Source organism: Phascolarctos cinereus, unplaced genomic scaffold (assembly GCF_003287225.1).
Source record: "Phascolarctos cinereus isolate Bilbo 61053 unplaced genomic scaffold, phaCin_HiC Scaffold_726;HRSCAF=1367, whole genome shotgun sequence".
Classification (NCBI taxonomy): domain Eukaryota; kingdom Metazoa; phylum Chordata; class Mammalia; order Diprotodontia; family Phascolarctidae; genus Phascolarctos; species Phascolarctos cinereus.
In genome coordinates, this window is record NW_027556098.1 from 57,993,686 (window position 1) to 58,017,543 (window position 23,858).

The following is a 23,858-nucleotide window of genomic DNA, read 5'->3' on the forward strand; positions in this document are numbered from 1 at the left end:
TCTTACAGAAGTTGGTAATTTAGCTGTAGCTTAAAGGAAGCCACGAGATGAGGAGTGAGAGAGTTCCAGGCATGGGGGACAGCCAATGAAAATGGATGCAGGTAGGGAATGGAGTGTTTTGTGCATGGAACAAGGGAAGACTGGTGTCACTAAATCACAGATTACATGAATGGGAATAAGGTGCAAGATGACTGCAAAGATATGAAGGGGCCAGGTAATGAAGGATTAAAAAACCAAACAGGTTTGAAATTGTATTGGATCGTTGCCTTGATCAGAATAGCTAAGATCATGCTTTCAATGTTGCTGTTACTGTGTAAAAGTAATACTTTGCTTCAGTTCCCCATTCTACCTGCCACCAAAGCTATTCCATTCCTTATCTTATCTCCTCAAACCTCTCACACCACAACCCTCTCAGTAGATTACCTCACCTTTTTATTGAGAAAATCCAGTCCATTTACCATCAGCTCCCTCTTTTGTCCCTTTCTCTTCATCTCAAAACCACTTGATTTTATCCCATATTCTGTCCTCCTTTCTTCTAGTCTCTGATAATGAAGCACTTCTTCTTTCCAAGGCCAACCCTCTAAGGGCCAACATGTGCCCTTGATCTTTTTGTCTCCTATCTCCTCTGGCAGATTGCCCAATACTCCCTTGGGTTCTAATCTTCTCTAGTGATCACGAGACTCAGTTGTGACTGGCAGTCTGGACAAAGAAATCTACCTCTACCCAGACCTCTCTGGTTGGTTTTCTCCTTCTTGAGCTGAGTTATCTTAAACTCCAATGAGGGATACAAGGAAATGGGCTTAATGCTTTTTTGGGGGGGCTGGAATCCACCTCGATTAGATTTTGTTTACACTCTAAACAGAAATAAGGTCTGCTAGTTGAGAGAAGCCCTGCCTGAGATCATGGAGCACGTTCTTGGAGGATTGGGCAATGTCATCTATCAGCCTTGTCCTTCATATACTGGGTGACTGTTACAAAGGGGCTGGTCCCTGAATGAGGAAATAAAGAGAAAAAGCCTTAATCCTAATTTAATACTGGTTATTAATATAATAGAAAAAAATTACTTCTCTCACTTTGCAAACTGGCTTCTGATGTCATCTCTCAAAGTCCTCTTTTCCAAAGTTACCAACAATCTAAACAATTGCCAAAATTTACCAAAACCAAACAATTGCCAAATATGATGATCTTTTCTCTGTTTTCATCATTCTTGCTGTCCTTGTTACACTTGATACTCTTCTGGACAATCCCTTCTCTCTAGGTCTTCAGGACTGATTCTGATACCTATCTAAGTTTTCCTTTTCACCCTCATATGATGGCTAATCATCTATATCACACCCCCAAATTGTGGATATCCCCCAAATCTCTGATCAGGAGCTTCTTTCTTTATATTCAGTCTCTTGGTCACCTCATCGGCTCCCATCAATTTAATCACATCTTTATGCAGATGAGTCACAGAACTATGTAAAGCCAAAGTTTTTCTCCTGAGCTCTAGTCCCATATCCAAGGCTGTAGAGTGGGCATTTTGAGCTAGATCCCACCATCTTCTAGTGCCCTCCCTCCCTGAGCACCTTGCATTTATTCTGCATACATTTATATATGTACATGGCTCCCCTCCAATAGAATGTGAATACCTCAAGGGCAGACAGGGCCTGTTTTTTTCTTTTTTGTCTTTACATCCCCAGGGTTTAGCATGGTGCCTGGCACTAGTAGGTACTTAATAAATGCTTATTGATAGACTGATTATTCTATGGAAATTACTGATTTTTTAAACTATTTTGCAACAAAGTAGTCTTTATTTTTTCTTTTTCTGAGACTTTGAAGAAATAAAATTTACCTGTAAATCATATTTAAGGGGATGGCTATTTAATAAGTCATGAATTCGTGAGTCTCTCTGCCCCCACATTAGCCTGTGGCTCCAAACTGCGCTAGAACGGATACCTAGAGAGAATTGTTTGGCCAGAGAACTTAATGTAAATCATCTCTAGTCAGTAATAACAATAATCATTTCGGTAGGTGGTTACAAAACACTTCCCTCCTCCCCAAACAACTCAGAGAAGTAGGTAATCAACTATTATTATCCCCATTTTACAAAGGATTGAAGTTACTAGCCCAGAATAACCTCTAATCTTCTGACTCTACACTTAGGGCTTTTTTTGAATATCGTGATGGGATCCATATCTCTCAAGGTTACAGCTCCTCCTCCCACAACAGGGATTTATTTACCCTCAAGGCAAAAACTGTCTTCTGGACCTCACCTGTCCTTCTCCATTGGCAAAGCTTCCTGGCCAACCAAGGGCATAAAAAATCCCACCCAAATGGAGTTAGAGGCTATCAGATTTGGTGGCCATCTGAAGGCCACAAGAGTCACCAATTTGTCCTACCAACCAGAAGCATTTCCATATGGAGATGAGAGCTGTGTAGATGCCAAGTACCACTGTATTCTTGTCGCAAATTTTTAGGGCAAGGTAAGCCTCCTTTTGTTAATTGTTCTATGCCTTACAAGCATCTTATTTCATCCCCAAATCAAACCTGAACAGGATACTGGCATCAGGCGTATCCCTAACAAATATACCATTTTGAATGACTCTCAAGAAATTCTTCCAGCTGTCATATTCTAGGAGGAACACTGATAAAGCATCTCCAAAATAAGGTAACTAGGTGAGAAATTCATCATAAAATTTTTAGAACTCTGCCAGTCTAATCCCATCATTTTATAGATAAGAAAATTAAGAGCCAGAGAAATAACTTGACTTGATATCCCACAACTAGTTAGTAGTGGCAGAGCAGGGGCAAATCCTAATCCAATGCTATTTTCTCCCACAAAACCTCCTGCCCTTCAGTCTGCCCTAAGAGCTCTATGAAAATAAACATGGACCTATTTATTGACTAGTAATATACAAAACACTAGGAGAAGGAGGTAAGAAGCATGAGACAGCATCTCCCCTTATGAAATTTAAAATCTGCAACAAATTCAATTCAATAAACATTTATTAAGCCTTTATTATGTGCAATGTATTATGTTAGTATAATATCAGAAAGACAATAGGAAATCACTTTCTATCTTTTTAACTTCATCTCACATCTCTACTAACAAAATAGGTTCAAGAATAATATTTTCTGGTGAGTCAGGGTTACTTTCAACTGAATGATCCCCTAATGTGCCTATATCTCATAAAATCTTAGATGAGACAATGCAGTATAGTGGAAAGGACACCAGACAGAGTCAGGTTTAAATCTGAGTCCTAGTTCTAGTGTTCCCTCTATAAGATGTAGAGCTGCAGGAAATCATTTAGCCTCATTAAGTCCCAGTTTACAAATTTATAAAATGGGAATCATGATGTTTACGCCTCTTTCTTCAGACATTTGTTTAGAAGTATCTATAGAATAATTTTACGTGCATACATATATATATATATATATATATATACATATGTGTATATATATCTCTATGTATATATGTGCGTGTATGTGTATGTGTGTATACCTATTTGTGTCTAATGCTGGCCATTTCTAGGGTGGGGTGAGGGGAGAGAAGGGGAAAAAATGAAATTTAAATGTTAACTTGGTTGTATTTTAAAAGCAATAGTTAGTTGTATGTAGTAGATTTGCAGTTTCATGAGCAATCATCTTTTTTTTAATTAAAACTATGTTATGGAAATACTTGTTTTGTTCCATAAATTAAAAATAAAATTTAAAATATATCTTTTTATCCTCAGCACAATGCCTGGCACACAGTAGGTGCTTAATAAAGGTTTGTTGATTGAAAAATAAAATAAAATAAAGTGCTATATACATGTGAGCTACAGTTTATGTTGTATACCACATTTCAAGCAAACAGAATGGAATAGTGCAAAGACTTCCAGCCAAAGGACCAGGGATCAAACTACCTGCCATTTGCTACCTGTGTGACCTTGGATAAATCGCCTCAGTTTCCTCATCTGAAAAATGAGGAGCTTGGACTAAGTGATCTTCCTTCCAACTTAAAATTATGATCTTGTAGCCTCATTACAAACTAGACATATCTTGGGCCTTTTCTGGTTGCCTCACTTGTATAATTTGATTAATGCAGGAATGTCATGGATCCCTTTTTGTTAAAGCTTATACCTTCTCAAAATAATGTTTTTAATGCATAAAATAAAATGCATGTGGTTATGAAGCAAATCAGTTATGTTGAAATGCAATGATCAAAATTTTTTTAAAACCAAGTTCATAGAATATATGTTAAGAATCCATGTTTTAGTTAATCATTTCTTTCTTCAATAGGATGGAATTGTATTATGTGCTGTGTTTTAAGACAAAATGTTTGAAAGTCTAATATTGCTCCTTTGAAAGTTTTCATTATAATGAAATTAGCATAAACATGCACAAAGGGATGAAAGATTATAGAACATTTTGTCAAAGTTTTTTTTTATCTTATACATTACAGGGCAAAAGTTATCCCTTCAAAGGTCCATTTCCTCCGGTATGGAACCCTATCACATTCTTGGATCATAATAACTTATGGAGAACGATGGATGACATGGGAAAACAGGTATTAATGTTTGAGCCTGTACAGTCTTCTTTGATGAGGCACAGAGTCTTCTTGTTTAGCTGGTCAGTTAAATAGAAAATACATTTTTTTCCCCTAAGCTTTGAAAAGATCACATTTCAACTATGTTAATTTTTATGTTATCTTATCTCCCTTCCATTCTTTATGGCGCTCAACAAAAAAAGGGAAAAAAGAAAATTTGATGCACAATTACTGTTATAAATAGTACATTTATTTTTAAAATTACTTAAAATTCTCTATTTTTATGGTGCTTGCAGTAGGTCATTGATTCAGAACCAACTAGGACCAGCTGATGCTTCCCCAAGTCTTCATTCTCTCCAACATATAGGCTATGACTCCACATCTCTACACAGAGCTTCATTCCACTTCTTTTCAATTCAAGAAACATTTTTCTTTTTATTTTTAAATAATATTTTATTTTTCCTAATTACATATATAAAAACAATTTTAACATCATTTTTTAAAATGTTGAGTTCCAAATTCTCTCCCTCCCTTCCCCTTCCTTTCCTTCCCTGAGAGTAAGCAATTTGATATAGGTTATACATGTGCAATTATGCAAAACATATTTCCATGTTAGTCATGTTGTCAAAGAAGATGCAGACAAAAAAAATCCCTAAAAGTGAAGTGAAGAAAAAGCATCTTCAATCTACATTCAGACTCCATAAGTCCTTTCTCTGGAGGTAGGTTGCACTTTTCATCATGAGTCCTTTGGAATTTTCTTGGATCATTATATTGATGAAAATAGTTAAGTCATTTCTTGTTGATCATTGTACAGTATTGCTATTACTGAATACAATATTCTCCTGGTTCTGCTCACTTCACTCTGCATCAGTTCATATAAGTCCAAGTTTTTCGAAATCATCCTGCTTATCATTTCTTATAGCACAATAGTATTCCATTAAAATAATATACCACAACTTATTCAGCCATTCCCCCAATTGCTGGATATCTCTTCAATTTTCAGTTTTTTGCCACCATAAAAAGTGCCGCCATAAATATTTTTATACATATAAGTCCTTTTTATTTTTTTTTTAATTTCTTTAGGATACAGAGCTAGTAGTGCTATTTTTGAATCAAAAGGTATGCACAGTTATATAGCTATTTGGGCATAGTTCCAAATTGCTCTCCAGAATGGTAGGAACAGTTCACATCTCTACTAACAGTGCATTAGTGTCTCAATTTTCTGACTTCTCTGCCAGCATTTAAAGAAACATTTATGAGATGCCCATAATACACAAAGGGCTATATGAGGTTCTGGGAATAAAACAGGAAAAAGGACAGTTCTTTTTCCTCAAGGAACTTACTTTCCGCTAGGGAATATGACACGACTAATAATACATATGAGACAATACATATGAGGGAGGGACAAGAGAGAGCTCCCCAAAGAGTACCTTAAGAAAATTGGATGCAGAGGTCCATGGAGGCCATGAAGAAGGCTCACTCTCCCAATGTGGAGCATGGTCTGTTATAGGAAGCCAGAGATGGAAGCTTGCATTCAGGAAAGAGATAATAGTCTCTTTGACTAGTATGTAGAATGTGTAAAGAGTGAAATTAAACTGGAAATGTAGATTGGAGCAAATTGAAGAGACAGTAGATAGACCACTGGGCAAATCCAGCCTCAGACACTTACTAGTTGTATGACCCTGGGCAAGTCACTTGACTCATTTGCCACAGTTTCCTCATCTTTAAAATGACATGGAGAAAGAGATGGCAAACCACTCTAATATTTTTTTGCCAAGAAAACCACAAATGGGGTCACATAGAGTCATAATGACTAAATAACAACAGACCTCATTTCTGAAGTATTTTGAATTTGGGTTGACATGTTCAGAGGCAAATTTATTCCCTCTCTGGGCAGATCCAGGGAAGCTTCATCTGTGTATTTCCTTTCCACCAATCACTTCTTTATTAGGCTAATCTGACACAGTGGCTTGGTTTTAAATTAGAATTAGACATCATGATACATGTCTGGGGACCATCTATTTAAAGGCAAGATTTATTATAAGAAAGAAAAGGTTTCATCATGAATTCAAGAGTTCAGTTAATAGAGTTCAATAAGTAGAAATAATAATGTGAATGCCAAACAAATAAAATTATGGCAGTGAAGGTAACAATTTAAATAATTCTAATAACATCAAAAAAATATTTCATAGAAAGGGCAGTATGGTGTAATGCAGAGGTTAGCAAATATGACTCATAAGACTGGATTTGACCCACTGTGCTCACCCCTTAAGAATAATTTTACAAAATTGTATTATATTTTAAAATGTAAAAACTGTTTTTAGCCTGTAGGCCATATGAAAACAGAGGGCAGACTGGCTAATGCCCACAAATACACATGCAAAAATGTACACGTGCATATATTCACATGTATGTGTACACATAACTGTAACATGCATATGTTTATATGTATACACACAGATGGGAGGGGAAGGGGGAGACTTTGATTTCATCAAAGGTCCAGGCCAAAAAATAAATATGTACATATAAAATAAAATGACTGAATGATATACAAAATATACATATGCATGTGTGTGTGTATATACGTATACTTACATACATACATATATGTGTGTGTATATATATATACACACACACACACACACACACACACACACACACACATATATGTGTCCTTTCATTTCATCAATGCAGGCAGACACCCAGTGAGAAAAATCTTCTCTATCAAAGTAGATGAACAACTCTTCTGTGATTTATGGTCTAAGACAGTTGCCTGGGAGCACTCAGAGCTTAAATACATTGGTCTGGTTCAGGGTGGGAACCTGTGGCCTGGAGACCACATGTGACCCTCTAGGTCCTCAAGTGTGGCCCTTTAACTGAATCCAAACTTCACAGAACAAATTCCCTTAATAAAAGGATTTGTTCTGTAGAACTTGGACTCAGTCAAAAGGCCACACCCAAGGATCTTGAGGACTCATGTGGCCTCAAAGCTGCAGATTCCCCACCCCTGGACTGTTTCATACAGTTAGTGTGGGGCAATTAGATAGCTCAGTGGAGAGAGCACCAGACCTGGAGTCAGGAAGATCTGAGTTCTAATCTGCCCTCAGACATTTACTAGCTGTGTGACCCTGGGCAAATCACTTAATTCTGTTTGCCTCAGTTTCCTCATCTGTAAAATGAGCTGGAGAAAGAAGTAGCCAACCACTCCAAGTATCTCTGCTGAGAAAACTCCAAATGGGGGTCCCAATGAATTGGGCGTGACTGAAAAATGACTCAACAACAACAAATACAGTCAGTATACATGAGATTAAGAACTTGAATCCATGTTGTTTTGGATCTGAGGCCAACTCTCTATCCATTACACCATACATACATTCTATCTATCCATCTATCTATCTATCTATCTATCTATCTATCTATCTATCTATCTCTGTCTTAATATTTAAAAACATAATAGCTTATGTATTTACACTGTCTTCTTGCTGTCTAGTTGAACTTTATGGAATTGCATAGTACAGACACATAGCTTTATTTGTGGTCTCTAAGTTACACTTTAAAATACTATTTGACTGATATCCCCAAATGATAACGAAATGGAAAAACATTTTGCACTTTTCTGCATAGATTCCAAGTGATGCTCCCTGGAAAGCGCCTCTCGCAGAAGAGTGGGATTTCATGACAATGAAGGAGCTATTGGATAAGATCTGCTGGACTGAGTAAGAAGTAACTTCCCACATAATTCCTGAATAATATATAATCTTTCATTTTGATTTAGCAATTTAATTCAACATGCTTCTGTTATATGCCGGACACTGCTAGTCACTGGGTGGAATATTAGAAGACATGGTACCTGACCAGGCCATGTATATGATACAGGATGTCTCAAAAGTCTTAGCGCCATTTTAAACTATTAAACTTTTAATCAAATGGAATTACACTCTTCTAAAGTTACAGTAAGAAAAGTACTGGAACATATCAGAATTGAACTGCTTTTTTCCACGAAAGTTTACTTTAAAAAAAGTTATATCAACAAAAATAATTTTCCATTTTGTTTTGTCTTTTTATTTCTTTAATTTTAACCCACCACTGTTGGTGAAATAAAATACATGAATTATTCTCAGAACACTGCATACTTCTTTCAGACTTGATGGATCCCTCCAATCCATCATTAGGTGTCTATTAAACATTTACATTGTACTGGGCATATGCTGAGAGCTAGGGATAAGAAAATAAAAATGAAACAGTCCTTGACTCAGAAAGGTTCTATTCTATCAGGAAAGACAACACATATACATATAAGTATATAGAAATTATGTACACAGTATTGGGTGGGGGCAAGAGGCGAGGTAGGGAGACCTCACTTCAATGGATTGACTTGGTCTGGGCCCACATTTTATATCTTAACCAATAGATAAAATTCTTTTTATATGTTGGAGTTCAGTAGGTATTTTGTGCTTGGAGAAAAATAGTTAGATCTAGATGTAAATCTGGACAAAGGCATAAAGATACACGCCCAAAGCAAACATGGCTTTGAGTCGAGACACATGAACTAAACTTTGAATCTTAAAAAGGGACCTCAAGAGATTATCTTATATAACTCTATTATTTTAAAATTGGGAAAACTGAGATCAAGGAGAGGTATAAATAGAATTTGAACCCAGATCCTTTGACTTCAGATGTAATGCTCTTTTTTACTACAACAGATGCTGCTGATGACAAAACAGTCTTCCATGGACCAGTATATTCAACTGAGGCTTGTAACTCTAGGAGCTTAATTTCAAGTTGCTTTCCAGAATTGGCCAGATTCATGAGGTTACCAACAATGCAGTAGTTTGACTTTTCCCAGCCCCTCTACATTTGTCATTTTCATCTTTTGTCATCTTTCCCAAATTGGTGGCTGTGAAGTAGACCTAAAGTTCCCTTCATTTCATTTCTGTAATAATTAGTTACCAAGAGTATTTTTCCAAAGAGTTACCAATAGTTTAAGTTGCTTCCTTTGAAAACTGCCTCTTCCTGTCCTTTGACCATTTATCTATTGGGGAACGGCTCTTAGTCTTATAAATTTTAATCATTTTCTTACATGTCTTAAAAATGAGACTTTTATCAAAGAAAATTGCTGCAAAGAAACTTTTCCAGTTGTCTATTTCTCTTTTATTTTTAACTAAATTTTGATTTGCTTGTGCAAAAACTTAAAAATCCTGTATGATCAAAATTGTCTGTTTTATCTTCCATAATCCTCAAAAGGATTTGTTTAGTCACGAACACTTCCCTTATCCATCGATCTGAAAGGTAATTTCTTCGTTGCTCCCCTAATTTGTTTTTGACATCACCCTCTATATCTAAGTCACGTGTCCATTTGTAGTGCTTCTGAGCACTCCAATTTATTAAATTTTTAAATTTATTAAAATCATTTTAAAAAAATAATTCCTTATTCCTCTTAGGTGCTTGATTGAGGAGCTTGAGCTCCCTTTATTTCCATGCAATTCAATTCATTACATTAAGAGCCTACTATATGATCTTGTATGCAGAAGAAATTTTTAAACATTTAAGAATGTTCCAGAAATTTGGAGGAAGCTTTGACACAAATCTCCTATCGTAAGGCTCTTTGCGGAGTGGAGAGAGTTGAAAGGAACCAGTAGACAGACAGGATGGGAAAAAATGAACAACTTTGCAACGTCTTCCAATTCTGGTTTTAGTAGTATGCTTTCATAATTTCTTTGGAATAAGTTCCCAGACTATCAGACATACCCTTATTCACCTACAAGCTTGAAGGCACAATTCAAAAACATGATTTACTTAATCATCCACCATACCTCTGATCCTCCTTTAGTGTTAATTAACTAGTTATAGTGAGAGAAGCAACAGGTTTGGAGTCAGGAGACTTGTGCCTGAGTTCCAGTACTACTGCTTTCTATCTTCTGTAACCTTGGGCAACCCACTCCCCCTCTTTATGCATCAATTATTCATGTGCTAAGAAATAATAATGAGAGCTAACATTTTCATATAGTATCTATCATGTGCCAAGCACTATCCTGTTTTACAATTATTATCTCATTTAATCCTCATAACAACACTGGGATTTGCTATCACTATCCTCATTTTATGCATAAGGAAACTGAGGCAAGCAGAGTGACTTGCCCAGCGTCACATAATTAGTAAGTGTCTGAGGCCATATTTGAACTCAGGTCTTCATGATTCCAGATTCAGCCCTCTATCCACAGCGCCACCTAGATGGCAAAATATGAATGATAATATTAAAATGAAGATAATATTTGACCAGCTTTCATCACAATGTTGGATTGAGGGAAGAAATTAGGGAAGACTACACTGTCACTTCTCATGTGCCTTTTGTCCTTGGTTTCCTACATTAGCACTCTCTATTTCATAATAATATTTATAAAAGGCAAAGAACAGGTAATTTATAGATTAGACTAGAAATCTGGCTGATTAGAAATAGGTATATCTCAAGTGACTTTAAGAGTTGAAAGGAACCTTGGACATCATCTAGTACAACTTCTGGTTTTACAGATGAGGAAACTGAGGCCAGAAAAAGCAAAGTGACTATTTTTAAAAGTATTTTCAGCTAATCAATGATCCCATTGGCAAAGGATCTCTTTCTGTTGTACTGAAACTTGCTTTTGTGTATATGTGGGACTAGAATCAACAGATGTATCATACGTAATTGCTGACAATAATGGAATTGTGACAAGCTGACAAGCTGTCATGCTTGGTTCTTTTTTGTTATTGCCTCTTCACCCCCAACCCCTCAAAATTGCTAATGGCATAGCTTTTTAAAAAATTTAAGTGATTTAATTTTATTATGAGAATTTTGTAATATCTCTTGAAGTAAATGGAGAGTTAGCAATTGCTGAGCAGTATCTCTCCTATCAAAGAAAAGCTTGCCATCCATCAAAAGCAAATACCCAAACATTCATTTGGAATATTGCATTGAAGTGAAAATAGCATTTGCTATAGTGTTCCTTTATTACTTATTGCATTGGCAGGTCCTGGGGCATCATTTAAGGGGAGCAATAAATAAGGAAAACACAATTAGAAATGCAGGTAATTACCGTTAAGAACCATAACATTTACAGTCATAGCAGTTGGTCATTTGGTGGTATAGCAGTAGCTCTGATTAGAAACAGGCAGATTTAAAACAAATCCTTTCAAGCACACAGGCTCATCGCCTGCTCCATATCAGATTAGATTTGTAGGACTGTTCATGAAGAAAAATAAACAAGCCATCCAGGGAAAATAGAATGGGGGAAGATTTATATTGCAAAGTAGTTTCTGTAATATTTTCCCACTCTTTCACTTGTCTTAAATGAGAAATGCTTCATTTTAGGAAGTTGTAGGTGGCCGTTTGATGGATAATTTATAATAACCAAGGAAACACAAACCTGAGCTGTAAGATTTATTAGCAAAACAGACATAACAAATGAGTCATTGGATTCCTCAGTCCAAAGACCCTGAATACAGAGTGAGACAAATTTTTATGTATTAAAAACAATTAATCAAATAAGACCAATTATTTTTTTTTAAAAACTATTAACAAAATACAAAGATACAAAATTAGATAATCTAATTTCTAATTAGAGGAAAGATTAGGGGCTTTCCAAGTTGAGAGGTGGGAGTGAGTTTTAGTTGAGTTGTTTGAAACAGTAAATGGCCTATACCATCTAGTTTCTCATGGATGGTTTACAGAAAAAAAAAAGATGGCAGATAATACATGTGGCAGCACAAAATGAAGTCAGTGTTCAGGAGACAGAATACAATTGATTCTCTCGATTATCACACCAAACCAACTCTATTTTGTAACTGATTCATGTTATCTCATCACTGTTGAGTCTGCTTCCTATATTTCAGAGGTATGCCTCTTCATTTGAGCTCTCTGAGGACAGTGACCATGATTTTGCTTTTCTTTTTATCCCCAGCTCTTAGCATAGTGTCTTCAAATAGTAAATGTGTAATAAATGACTGTTGACTGATTGTTTCATCAAACAGAATGGCTGTGAACAGATATGGACAATGGTGATCATCAGTATCTTGTAATTTGTTAAGGAAAGCATGCAGGACATGTGTGACCAGCAAAAGAGATGGATTGGTAATGTAATAAGAATGAGAAATTATGGATAGATAGCGGAATGTTACAATGATACATACCCTTGATATATTAAAAGAGCTAGAGGAGGCTTGCAGGATAGTGAGTATATCTATGGAGGATTTACAGAAAGACATGGCTAAAGAGCACAAAAGACAAAAAGGCATGCTAGAATTGTAGTGTGCATCAGTGGAGAGAGAATCTGAATCTATGAGATCACAGATCTGTCTTCGTCCCTGAGTAAGAAGACAATTTGAGGCTGTCCCTGATTCAGAGGGTTATTGGGGTTTTTTGGTTTTTGGTGAGGCAATCAGAGTTGAGTGACTTGCTCAGGGTCACACAGCTAGTTAGTGTAAAGTGTCTGAGGCTGGATTTGAACTCAGGTCCTCCTGAGTCCAGGGCCAGTGCTCTATCCACTGTGCCACCTAGCTGCCCTGGGGTTATTTGTTTTCTAGTGGCACTATGAACTTCTGATAAAGAAGTATGATGACCCTTGATGGAGGTAGAAGGAGAATGCAGTAGTAATAGATGTTTAGGCTGATATCTACACTATTCTTGTTGATCACACTGCTCGGTGGGATGATGAAAAGGGAAGAAAGATAGGGGCAAAAAGACCCTGGTGAGAATGCAGGATAAAATACCCAAATCAAAAGAGCTAAGGAATCAGCATGGGAAAATAGCCTTAAAAAAGGAAATAGCATAAAAATAGGAATGACAAAATTAAAAGGGAATAGAGTCCAGGAAATACTGATGCATTTGACTTGACTTTTCCTCATGCCTTGAAGGAAACAGCTGTGACCTACTACATCTGGTTAGCAAATTCTCATTATGGTAGTCCATCTAATTGTATGGCACAATCTGGGCAATATTCCTAAGTATATGCAAATCACTGAACAAAGTTAACTCTGGTTCTATCTGCCAGAGGATTTTGTAAGTTCAAGTCTCATCTATAGGTATGAGAGATACTTCACTGTTGATATTACAAAAGAATGAAAAAGATCAAGTACTTTTAATACTCAAAAAAAAAAGTGATTAAGGAGGCATCTTCAAGTACTGGCCCTAATGCCTTCTGTTTCATCTGCATCAATCTTCATGAGAATGGTCTGTGTCTGTAGATCTAGGGTATGCCAAGGGAGTGATGTTTTTACAATTTTCTATAGCAAATTCTATCTTCCCAGCCTCGCAATTCATTGCGATGTATGAAAAATGCAAGATTCTACTGTGATTATTGTTTACTGGTTAAAAAAAAAAACAAACATTTGACTCAGTAGGGCAAAATGGCCTTAGAGTCTTGGCTCCAACAGTTTGTCACTCGTGTACAATCTTATATTGATGTGTTATGTAAATGTTAGGTATTATTATGGTTGCATAGAAGTACTGTTTTAAGTGTCCTGCCCAAAAACATATTTATTATTATGATTCACAAATAAAAATGGACTTTATAGATTTATGGAGTTCTTTCCATACAACAACTCTATGATATGTTTATTATAAATAGTGCAAGGATTATTGAATTTTCCAGTTAGTGGGACTGAAACTCAGAGTTTAAATGAGTTTTCCATGGCTACAGATCTAATAAATGCCAGAGCCGGGCCTCAAACATAGGTCTCCTGACTCCTTGTCTGCTGTTTGCTCCTCCACACTACATGAGCAGTCACACATGACCTACTCTTTCAATTGAGCTCTTTCCTCAGCTAGGAGGTGCAATGGATGGAATGCCAAGCCTGGCGTCAGGAAAACCCGAGTCCAACTGCCGCTTCAGACACTTACTAGCTGTGTGACCCTGCTGCGACTTAACTCTGTTTGCCTCAGTTTCCTCATCTGTAAAATGAGCTGGAGAAGGAAATGGCAAACTACTCCAGTATCTTTGCCACAAAAACCCTAAATGAGAACAGTAAGAGTTAGACACAACTCAACAACAACAACAATAATTCAATGAAGATCATGCCTTTTTGATGAAATTGCTGGCATTAGGTCAGGGCACATACCTAATACTTTAAATTCACTACAATGGTAGTATCATTAGCAGATGATCAATAAATACTTAAGAGTCATAGAAATTGAGAGCTGGAAATAAGAGTGAGGATCATCTAGTCACGTGTCCTCATGTTACAGGGAAAGAAAAAAGCCTAGAAAATGTAACTTGCCCAAAGCAAAGCTGGTCCCTTACTGGCAGAGTCCGAATGAGAACCCAGGTCTGTCTCCAAGTTCAGGTTTACTTCCTTTATTCCATGCTTGCCTTCCTTGACAAACTGAACTGAAATATTTTAAAGGCTGCTGTTAACTATAAAGCTGCAGGTTTAGCTTCCCTATTCATGCCATGTGTGTGTCAGATAGTGAATGATGATTTTGTAAAGTAGCTGCTTAGCCACAAAGCAGGTGAACCTGGAGAACATGGTGTTGTGGAAAGATCCTAACTCTTATACCACCTTGGGCAAGTCTGTGAGTCAGTCAACAAGCATTTATTAAGAAAATACTATACATCTTTGATTTAACACTTACTATGTGTCAGTAGCACATTTATTATGTATGCTAAGTGGAGGGAATGTAAAGAATGGTAAAAGCACAGTTCCTGCCCTCAGTGAGCTCACAGTCTAATGGAGCAGATAAACAAAAAAAGTGCATATAAGATAAACAGTGTAAATGAAAGATAATCTCAAAGGAATGGCTCTAGCAGTGGGGGAAAACAGAAAGGCCTCCTAAAGAAGGTAGTATCTAAAAAAAAAAAAAGAAGTATCTGAGCTGAGCAACACATACATGTTTAATTGAAAGGGAATATGTGGGGATGAATTGTTTACATGTTAATATGGCAACAAGAAACAAATGTGTTCTTAGAACCCTACTATACTTAAGGGTCCTAAAGGTTAAAATGATAATGAGTCTATGCATGGTTTTGTTATGTTTTAATGGTATTAGAAGACAAACACGTGGCCTCAGGTCACAGTTCTGAAAGGAGAGAAAAGGTAAAGACTTTGAGGTAAAGTCACTGTGGGCAGAGGACCAGAGACCTCAGCTGTCTCCCTTGGCAGCCCTGTAGGAACTAGAAGGGAAGGGAAGGAGGGACACCCAGTGCTGTCTTGTCTGGTGGTCAGGCCTCCTGAGGCTGTTGGTTTTAGCAGGAAGGTACCCATCATATACATGCATCAGCTTTGCTTCTGCAATATCATGTCTATCTCTGCATTACCATACCAAAATGGTACCTTTGTACTCCAGAACAATCTCATCATTTCCACTTCCTGCCCTGTACTGGAAGTCAGTCCTGTAGCTGGTTCTTCTAGAATCCCAAGGTTCTGGAGTAGGGACCCTGGTCTCCCTCAGGGCCACAGGATACCTAACCAGTGCACATGCACAGGGCTTCCAATTCTGCCTCTGGTTTCCAGGGGCCAATACACCCAGATTCCTTTCTGACTGTGGAACAAGAGGTCAGTAACCCCCCACAAGTCAGTGACATTCCAGGATGTGGTTGTCAACTTTACCCTGGAAGAGTGGAAACTCCCAGACCCTTCCCTGAAGGAGCTGTATAGGAAGGTAATGCAGGATAACTCCAGGAACTTGGTCTGCCTGGGACTTATCATTTCCAAGAGATAGGATCCACCAGCTGGGGCAAAGGGAAGCACCTTAGATGCTAGAGGTGAAATCTGCTGTGCAAGTTAGGAGGCCAGCCTAAAAACTAGGAATCAGTTCCCACACTGTGCCTTTCTGTGGTAAAATTATCCCCGGGAAGCTTTCTCATGGTTAGCATCTGTATCTCCAAGTTGTGAGAAGCCTGGCAATATTCTGCCAGGTTGGAGAGAGAGCAGAGCAATAAGGGAAAACATTCTAAACTAGTAAAAATCATCCATCTTAATCAAGTGAGAGGGTATGACCATAGTAAATTTGCTAGAATTGCTAATCTGAGACCAGTACATTTTCCACAATAGAAAGCATCATTAGGAAATACTCTCCCTAAAGGTGATACATATGGAAATAGTTTCAGACTATCCTCAGAAACTATTATAATCTGCTCAAAAATATCCCCTAAGTATAATGAGGGTAAAAGTCCTTCAGTTATAATTCCACCCTCACTGAAACTCAGAGACCGTATGCTGAAGAGAAGCCTTACAAAATGTCATAATTATGGGAAGGTCTTCCAGAGGAGATCGCATCTTGCTCAATAACAGATAATTCATACTAGAGAGAAACTTTGTATATGTGGAAACACTTTCTGTAGGAGCACTCAACTTAGATATATACACCAGAGAATTCATATTGGAGGGAAATCACATGAATGTAATGAGTATGGGAAAGCTTTCTTCTGAACACAAACTTTATTGTACATAGAGAATTCACGGGGGAGAGAATGTGGAATGAATGAATGTGGGAAGGCTTTCAACAGCAGCACCCAACTTTTTGTGCATCTGAGAATTCACATTGGAAAGAAACCATATGAATGTAACAAATTTTGAAAGGTCTGCTAAAACACATTTCTTACTGAACATGAGAGGATTCATAGTGGTGAGAAGAATTATAAATGAAATGAAAGTGTAAAGGCCTTCCAACAAATCTCACAGCTTACTTAACATCAGAGAATTCACACTGGAGAGAAACCTTATGAATGTAATGAGGGTAAGACAACTTTTCTTCTGAATACAATCTTTGATATTCATCAGAAAATTCATAGTGGAGAGTTACTTTATGAATACGATAGGAAGCAGCCTTCACCTGAAGCTGTGACTTTATTCAACATCAGACTAAGATAGAATGTGATTAACTATGTGAACATAATGAACATGGGAAAGTCTTTAATCAGAACACACAACTGAGCTGTGTATCAGAGAATTCTGAGTAAAACATTTATAAAGGAGGGTAGCCTTTTTCCCAGAGCAAAAGCGTTTTCAACATCAGTTCATCCTGGAGAAAGTCTTCAACTACTGCATAGAACTTACTCAACATCTAAGAATCATGTCTTGTGCAGCAGACAGGGAAACTTTATGAATGTAATTAATATGAGAAGAATTTTAGCCAGAGCTACAACTAAGGGTCTCTGTGATAGGACCTTTATTTTCACGTCTAACCGATTCTCAAAATCATAAACTATTTTGCTTTGCTTATTATCATAGAGATGCAGGCTAATGAAGGTGAGGGATAGTCCTTAGACAGCCAGTAGTACCCGGGAAATGTTTGACAATCTGGAAAAGGCGCAAAAACACATTGAGTGGACCACCTATAAAGGATTTATAGAAATGCTTGGACAAAAGTCACACAGGATGAAAAGGCATGAATTGTCTTCAGTCTGTATCACTGGTCAGAGTACCCCTATCAGTGAGATCACAAATCCATTGAGAATTTGAGAATTCACTATTTCGAGGGTAACTTTTAGTAAGATATGACTGGTGAAAGGAAAATAATTTTTTTCAAAACTCTATGATAAATGAACAAAAATGCATTTATGAAGCACTTACTATATACCAGGTACTGTGCTAAGTTTTAGAGATACAGATGCAAAAAGAAAGACAGCCCCTGCCCTCTAGGAGGTCTGCATTGTAATAGAGGAAGGAAACACATAAAAGAAAGAGGTGGCTGGGGGGAGAGGTGGAGCAGTATGTTTGTGGTGGCATAGTGTCAAGATGCCTGGGGAACAGCATTATGGGGACCAAGTTAGGGTAGAAATTGTTGTTTCACCAATATAAGGAGCAGCAGTGTGGCAGAGTATACTTCCTCTTGACACATAGTAGGTTTGTGATCATAAACAAGTCACTAAATCTCTCAGTGCCCCAGGCAACTCTAAAGCTGCAAGTTGCTTATTTGTATGTCAGTAAGCATTTATTAAGCATCTACTGTGTGCCAGGCACTATGCCAGGCTGTGGGGATACAAAGAAAGGCAAAAGACAGTCCTTACCCTCAAGTAGCTCACAAGCTAATGGAGGAAACAAGCAAATAAATATGTGCAAATGAAGTATATACAGGATAAATAGAAAATAATTATGAGGGATTAGGAAGGGCTTCCTGTATAGGGTGGGATTTTAGCTGGGACTTGCAGAAAGCCAAAAGGTAGAGATGAAGAGGGAGAGCATTCCAGTCATGGAGGACAGCCTGAGAATATGCCCAGAGCCAAGAGAAAAAGTATCTTGTTTGTAGAAGAGCAGGGAGACCACAATGTCACTGGATCGAAGGGGTGGGGGTGGGGGTAATAAGATGTAAGAAGACTGGAAAGGTGGGGGGTAAGGGAGGAGGACTAGATGGTGAAAGTCAAATGAAGGATTTTGCGTTTAATCCTGGTAACAGAAGGAAATAACTAGAGTTTGTTGAGTATAACAGAGGTGGCATGGTGGTACCTGTGCTTTACTGTCGGTGAAAAGAACTATCATACCTAGAGTGTTCCATCCATTATGCCATGCTGCCTCTCAAGTCACATAACATTGCTTGATCTTGGTCTCCTCATCTATAGACTGAGGAGCTTGACAGTATTAATTTTTATCTTGTCATCTAAATTTTTCATCTGAACATTTCTTGGAGAATGAAGTACATGCTTTTCCCTGGGGATGATTGCAGTGATGATTCCACTTTTGTTTCCTATACAGATCTGCCAAACAGCTTGCCCTACTGTTTGTGAATCTCTGTGTCACTGCTGAGACACATGAAGTCTCTGCCCTTTGGTTCCTGTGGTATGTGAAGCAGTGTGGGGGCACAACCAGAATTCTTTCAACAACCAATGGAGGACAGGTACTCACAATTATCAACAGATGTTGCTAGTTAGAAAGTTACTTCAGCAAGAGAGAACAACAGAGCATGCACAGAGAGACATGGAGAGAGAGACAGAGAAAAAGAGAAAGAACAGGGTGGTATAGTAATTTAACTTTCTTATTATATTTTTAGAAGGGCACTATTTGTTGATAGGTATTCAAAATAACAGACTTGTAATCTTAAGACAAAAATCTAAATATATTCAATTTTTGTAATTACACATTTGGAATCAATGTGACCAAAGATTTTTAGAAAAATTTAACAGAATGTTTATGAAGCTCTAGAACAAAATGACAGTAAGAACAAAAAAAATATGGACACATTGAGTATATTGTCAGTAAGATTTTTTTTTAAATTTTAAAATATAAAATCCACATGAACACATTTTTATGGCTTTCAGATAGTCAGATGTTGAGAGCTTGTTTTGTTTTGTTTTGCTTTTTAAAAAATCTTACCGCTTTCTTTTTCAGTGTCTAGAATGGTTGGAACAGTTTTTTTTTTAAATAGAATAGCCCAAATTACAGCCCTGTCTAGGGTCTCATAGGTGCCAAGAATTTGTTGTTGTTGTTGTTGTTGAATGATTCAGTTGCATACAACTCTTTGTGATCCAATGGACTGTAGCATCCCAGGCCCTTCTATCCACCATCTCCTGAAGACTGTGCAAACTCAAATTCATTGCCTCCATGACACTATCTATCTATCTCATCTTCTCCCATCCCCTTTTGCTTTTGTCCTTCATTTTCCCCAACATCAGGGTCTTTTCCAATGAGTCCTGTCTTCTCATTATGGTCTAATTTCAGCTTCAGCTTCCATATTTGGCCTTCCAGTGAATAGTCTGAATTAATTTCTTTAAGTGTTGACTGATTTCATCTCCTTACTGTCCAAGGAACTCTCAAAAGTCTTCTCCAGTACCACAGTTTGAAAGCATCAATTCTTCAGTGCTCAGCTTTCCTTATAGCCCAAACCTCACAGCCATACATTGCTTCTGGGAAAACCATAGCTCTGACTATATGGACCTTTGTCAGCAAGTTGATGTCTGCTTTATTGTATGCTCTCCAGATATGTCATAGCTTTCCTTCCAAGAGCAAGTGTCTTTTAATTTCATGGAGGCAGTTGCATCTGCAGTGATGTTTGAGCCCAAGAATATAAAATCTGACATTACTTCCATTTCTTCTCCCTCTATTTGCCAGGAAATGACAGGACCAGTTACCAAGATCTTTTTTGTATTTTTGCCAAGAATGCAAGTGCTCAATTTTTTTTTTGTTTAATACTATCATTTTACTGCTATTGCTGTATAGCACCAAGATATGGAACACCACCATCTATGAAGAACTCAAAATAAATATATCAGAAGCCAATAGAGAGGGAGAAGAAAATCGCTGTAGCTCATGCAGGCGTCACCACCACCGCTAATCAGCTTATAAGAGCTCCAGTTCTTCAACAATATGATGATGGGAGGAGGAAGTGCCAGGGAAAGACACTGGAGGTGGATGTGATCAGTCCACTTCCTGTAATTGGGTATACAGTCTTTAGAGTAATAAATTTAATTTAACAGAACTACAGTGAAGTGTAATGAGGAAACCTTGCAGCAATTATTTTTCTTCTGAGTAAATGAAAATTTCTTTGGAAATTCCTCTCGAGCATTTGTGATCTCCCTCTCATTGTATTCTCATTCCCTTTCTTCTACATCTCTCTCTATTCCTTTGTCTGCATTAATTGAAGTTCAATGTCCAGAACAAATGGTATTAATAATAATTTATTTTTTCCTCCCTATATTACATTTGACCCACAGTCAGCCAATAAAGATTTAAATATACCTCTGGAGTGTAGGAGAAGAGAAGAACAAAATGAAAGTGGGAAGGATGGTAATAAAGACAGTCATTGAGAGGAGGAAATTAAAAATTCTATTTCCTTTTCCCTCTATCCCACCTCTTACAGCATGTCTTTCTTTTACAGGAAAGGAAGTTTGTTGGAGGTTCTGGTCAAGTTAGTGAGAGGATAATGGAACTTCTCGGAGACCGAGTAAAGCTGGAAAGGCCTGTAATTCATATTGATCAGTCAGGTGATAGAGTTATTGTGGAGACACTGAATCATGAGATGTATGAGGTAATTTAAGCCCTTATAGTATTTTAATTAATAATATATTTATATAGGGGGCAGCTAGGTGGCGCAGTGGATAGAACACCAGTGTTGAAATCAGGAGGACCTGAGTTCAAATCCTGCCTCAGACCAAGCACTTGACACTTACTAGCTGTGTGACCCTGGGCAAATCACTTAACCCCAATTGCCTAAAAACAAAATATATATAGATATATAGATATATAGACATAGATATAGATATAGATAGATATAGATATAGATATAGATATAGATATAGATATAGATATATAATATATATACACGCACATATATATATATACATATATACATATATACACACACATATATATATGATTCAGAGTTGTATAAATTATATCTAGGAGCCAGAATGTATTATTTAGAACAAATTAGGCCAAAATGGTTGAATCAATTTACAATTCCACCAACAATGAACTAGCATCTCAATTTTTCTACATCCCTTCCAATATTTGTCTCTTTTCCCTTCAACATTTTTTGCCAATCTAATAGGTATAAAATAATATCTCAAGATTGTTTTAATTTCTATTTCTCTAATCAATAATGATTTAGAGTACTTTTTCATATGACTATAACTTGTTTTGATTTCTTCATTGGAAAACTGCCTGTTCATATCCTTTGACCACTTATCAATTGGGGAATGACTTATATTGTTATAGATTTGACAAAGTTCTTTATCCATTTTAGATATGAGACCTTTTTCTAATAAACTGTCTTTAAATTTTTCCCCAAATTTCCTACTTTCCTTCTAATCTTGGCTACATTTGTTTTATTTGTGCAAGATCTTTTTAAATTTAATGTAATTAAAATTATCCAGAGAGAGCGAGCACTCTGGAATTATGCTCAAAGAGTTATTAAACTGTCTATATCCTTTGATCTAGCAATACCCCCTACTAGGCCTATTTCCAAAGATGATTAGGGAAAAAGGAAAAGTACCTATATGTTCCAAAATGTTTATAGTAGCTCTCTTTGTGGTGGCAAAGAACTAGAAATTGCAGGGATGCCCATCAATTGAGGAATGGCTGCACAAGTTGTGGTATATGATTGTGAGGGGATACTACTGTGCTATAAGAGATGATGTGCTCAATGATTTTAGAAAAACATGGAAAGACTTGCATGACGTAATGAAGAATGAAATGAGCGGAATCAAGAGGACATTGTATACAGTAACAGCAATATTGTTTTAAGAATGGTTCTGAGTGAATAAATCATCTTGACTATTGTAAATACCCAAATAAACTATAAAAGACAATGAAAAAAGATGTTGTCTGCATCCAGAAAAAGAATTGATAAATAGAAGTTTGTATAGAATAATTTTACATATATGTATACGTATACATACATACATATATATATATACATATATATATATATATATATATATATATTATATATATATATATATATATATATATATACATATATATATATATATATATATATATATATATATATATCCGATTTGTGTCTAATGATAGCCATCTCTAGGATTGGGGGTGTGGGAGGGAAGAAAAAAGTTTACATGATAACTTTATATGTTTAAAAGAAATAACAAGCTGTACATAATAGATTTGAAGTTTCATGTGCAATTATCTTTTCATTACACTATGTTATAGAAATGCTTGTTTTATTCCATAAATTAAAAAAATAAAATTTTAAAAAAGTTATGCTAAGTGAAAACAATACTTTTAAAAATTGTTATTAGACCAGAAGGTTAAGGGAGATGTTATAAACATAGTGTGTCCAAATTTCCCAAAGCATTTAACAAACATCTTTTAAGATATATAAATATGTTTAGTTAAGGTTGATTTTTGGCTTGTTGAAGTACTCAAAAACAGTGATTAATGACTTTAATTTAAGTTAAAGGAAGATTTCTAGACACATGCCAAAGGATTCTTTTTTGGTCCTGTATTACTAAACATTTTTATCAATATCTTGGATGAAGATATAGAAAGGTCCCTTAGCAAATTTTAAAGATGCCCTAAAAGCAAGAAGAAATAGCTAATATATCAAACAGCAAAATTTGAATTTTTGAAAGATTAATCCATAGTAATAATGGGTTGAAATTAATAAGATAAAATGTAGAATTCCTTGTTTAGACTAAAAACAAGCCAACTTAACACGTTTTAGATACAGGAAAACTATATTAACAGTAGTTCATAGGGTAGGGAGGACAAAAAAGCTGGAAGCTAGTGGCTCATGAGATCAAAATGAGTCAATATTCTAACTGTTGTAAATAAAAATATTAGTGTAATCATAGGCTGCCATAATGCACTCATACAGTGGAAATGTAGTTTCTGTAATGCAAGAGGTAAAGTCCATTGGTCTCTATACTCTGAACTGTTTGGAAGACATCTCAGGTATTCTTCTTAATTCTGATAAACTGCA

General features: G+C 36.6%; 1 protein-coding gene across 5 annotated transcripts in view; it reads left to right on the plus strand.

Moving 5' to 3' along the window:
• LOC110214856 (amine oxidase [flavin-containing] B) overlaps positions 1-23,858 on the plus strand; it is a 137,019-nt gene that overhangs the window by 86,843 nt on the left and 26,318 nt on the right. For all 5 annotated transcript variants that reach the window (XM_078146575.1, XM_078146576.1, XM_078146577.1 and 2 more), the window contains 4 exons: positions 4,427-4,531; positions 8,135-8,226; positions 19,172-19,313; positions 21,291-21,440. In XM_078146575.1, the coding sequence (XP_078002701.1) occupies positions 4,427-4,531; positions 8,135-8,226; positions 19,172-19,313; positions 21,291-21,440 (489 nt within the window). The remainder of the gene's footprint in view (positions 1-4,426; positions 4,532-8,134; positions 8,227-19,171; positions 19,314-21,290; positions 21,441-23,858) is intronic.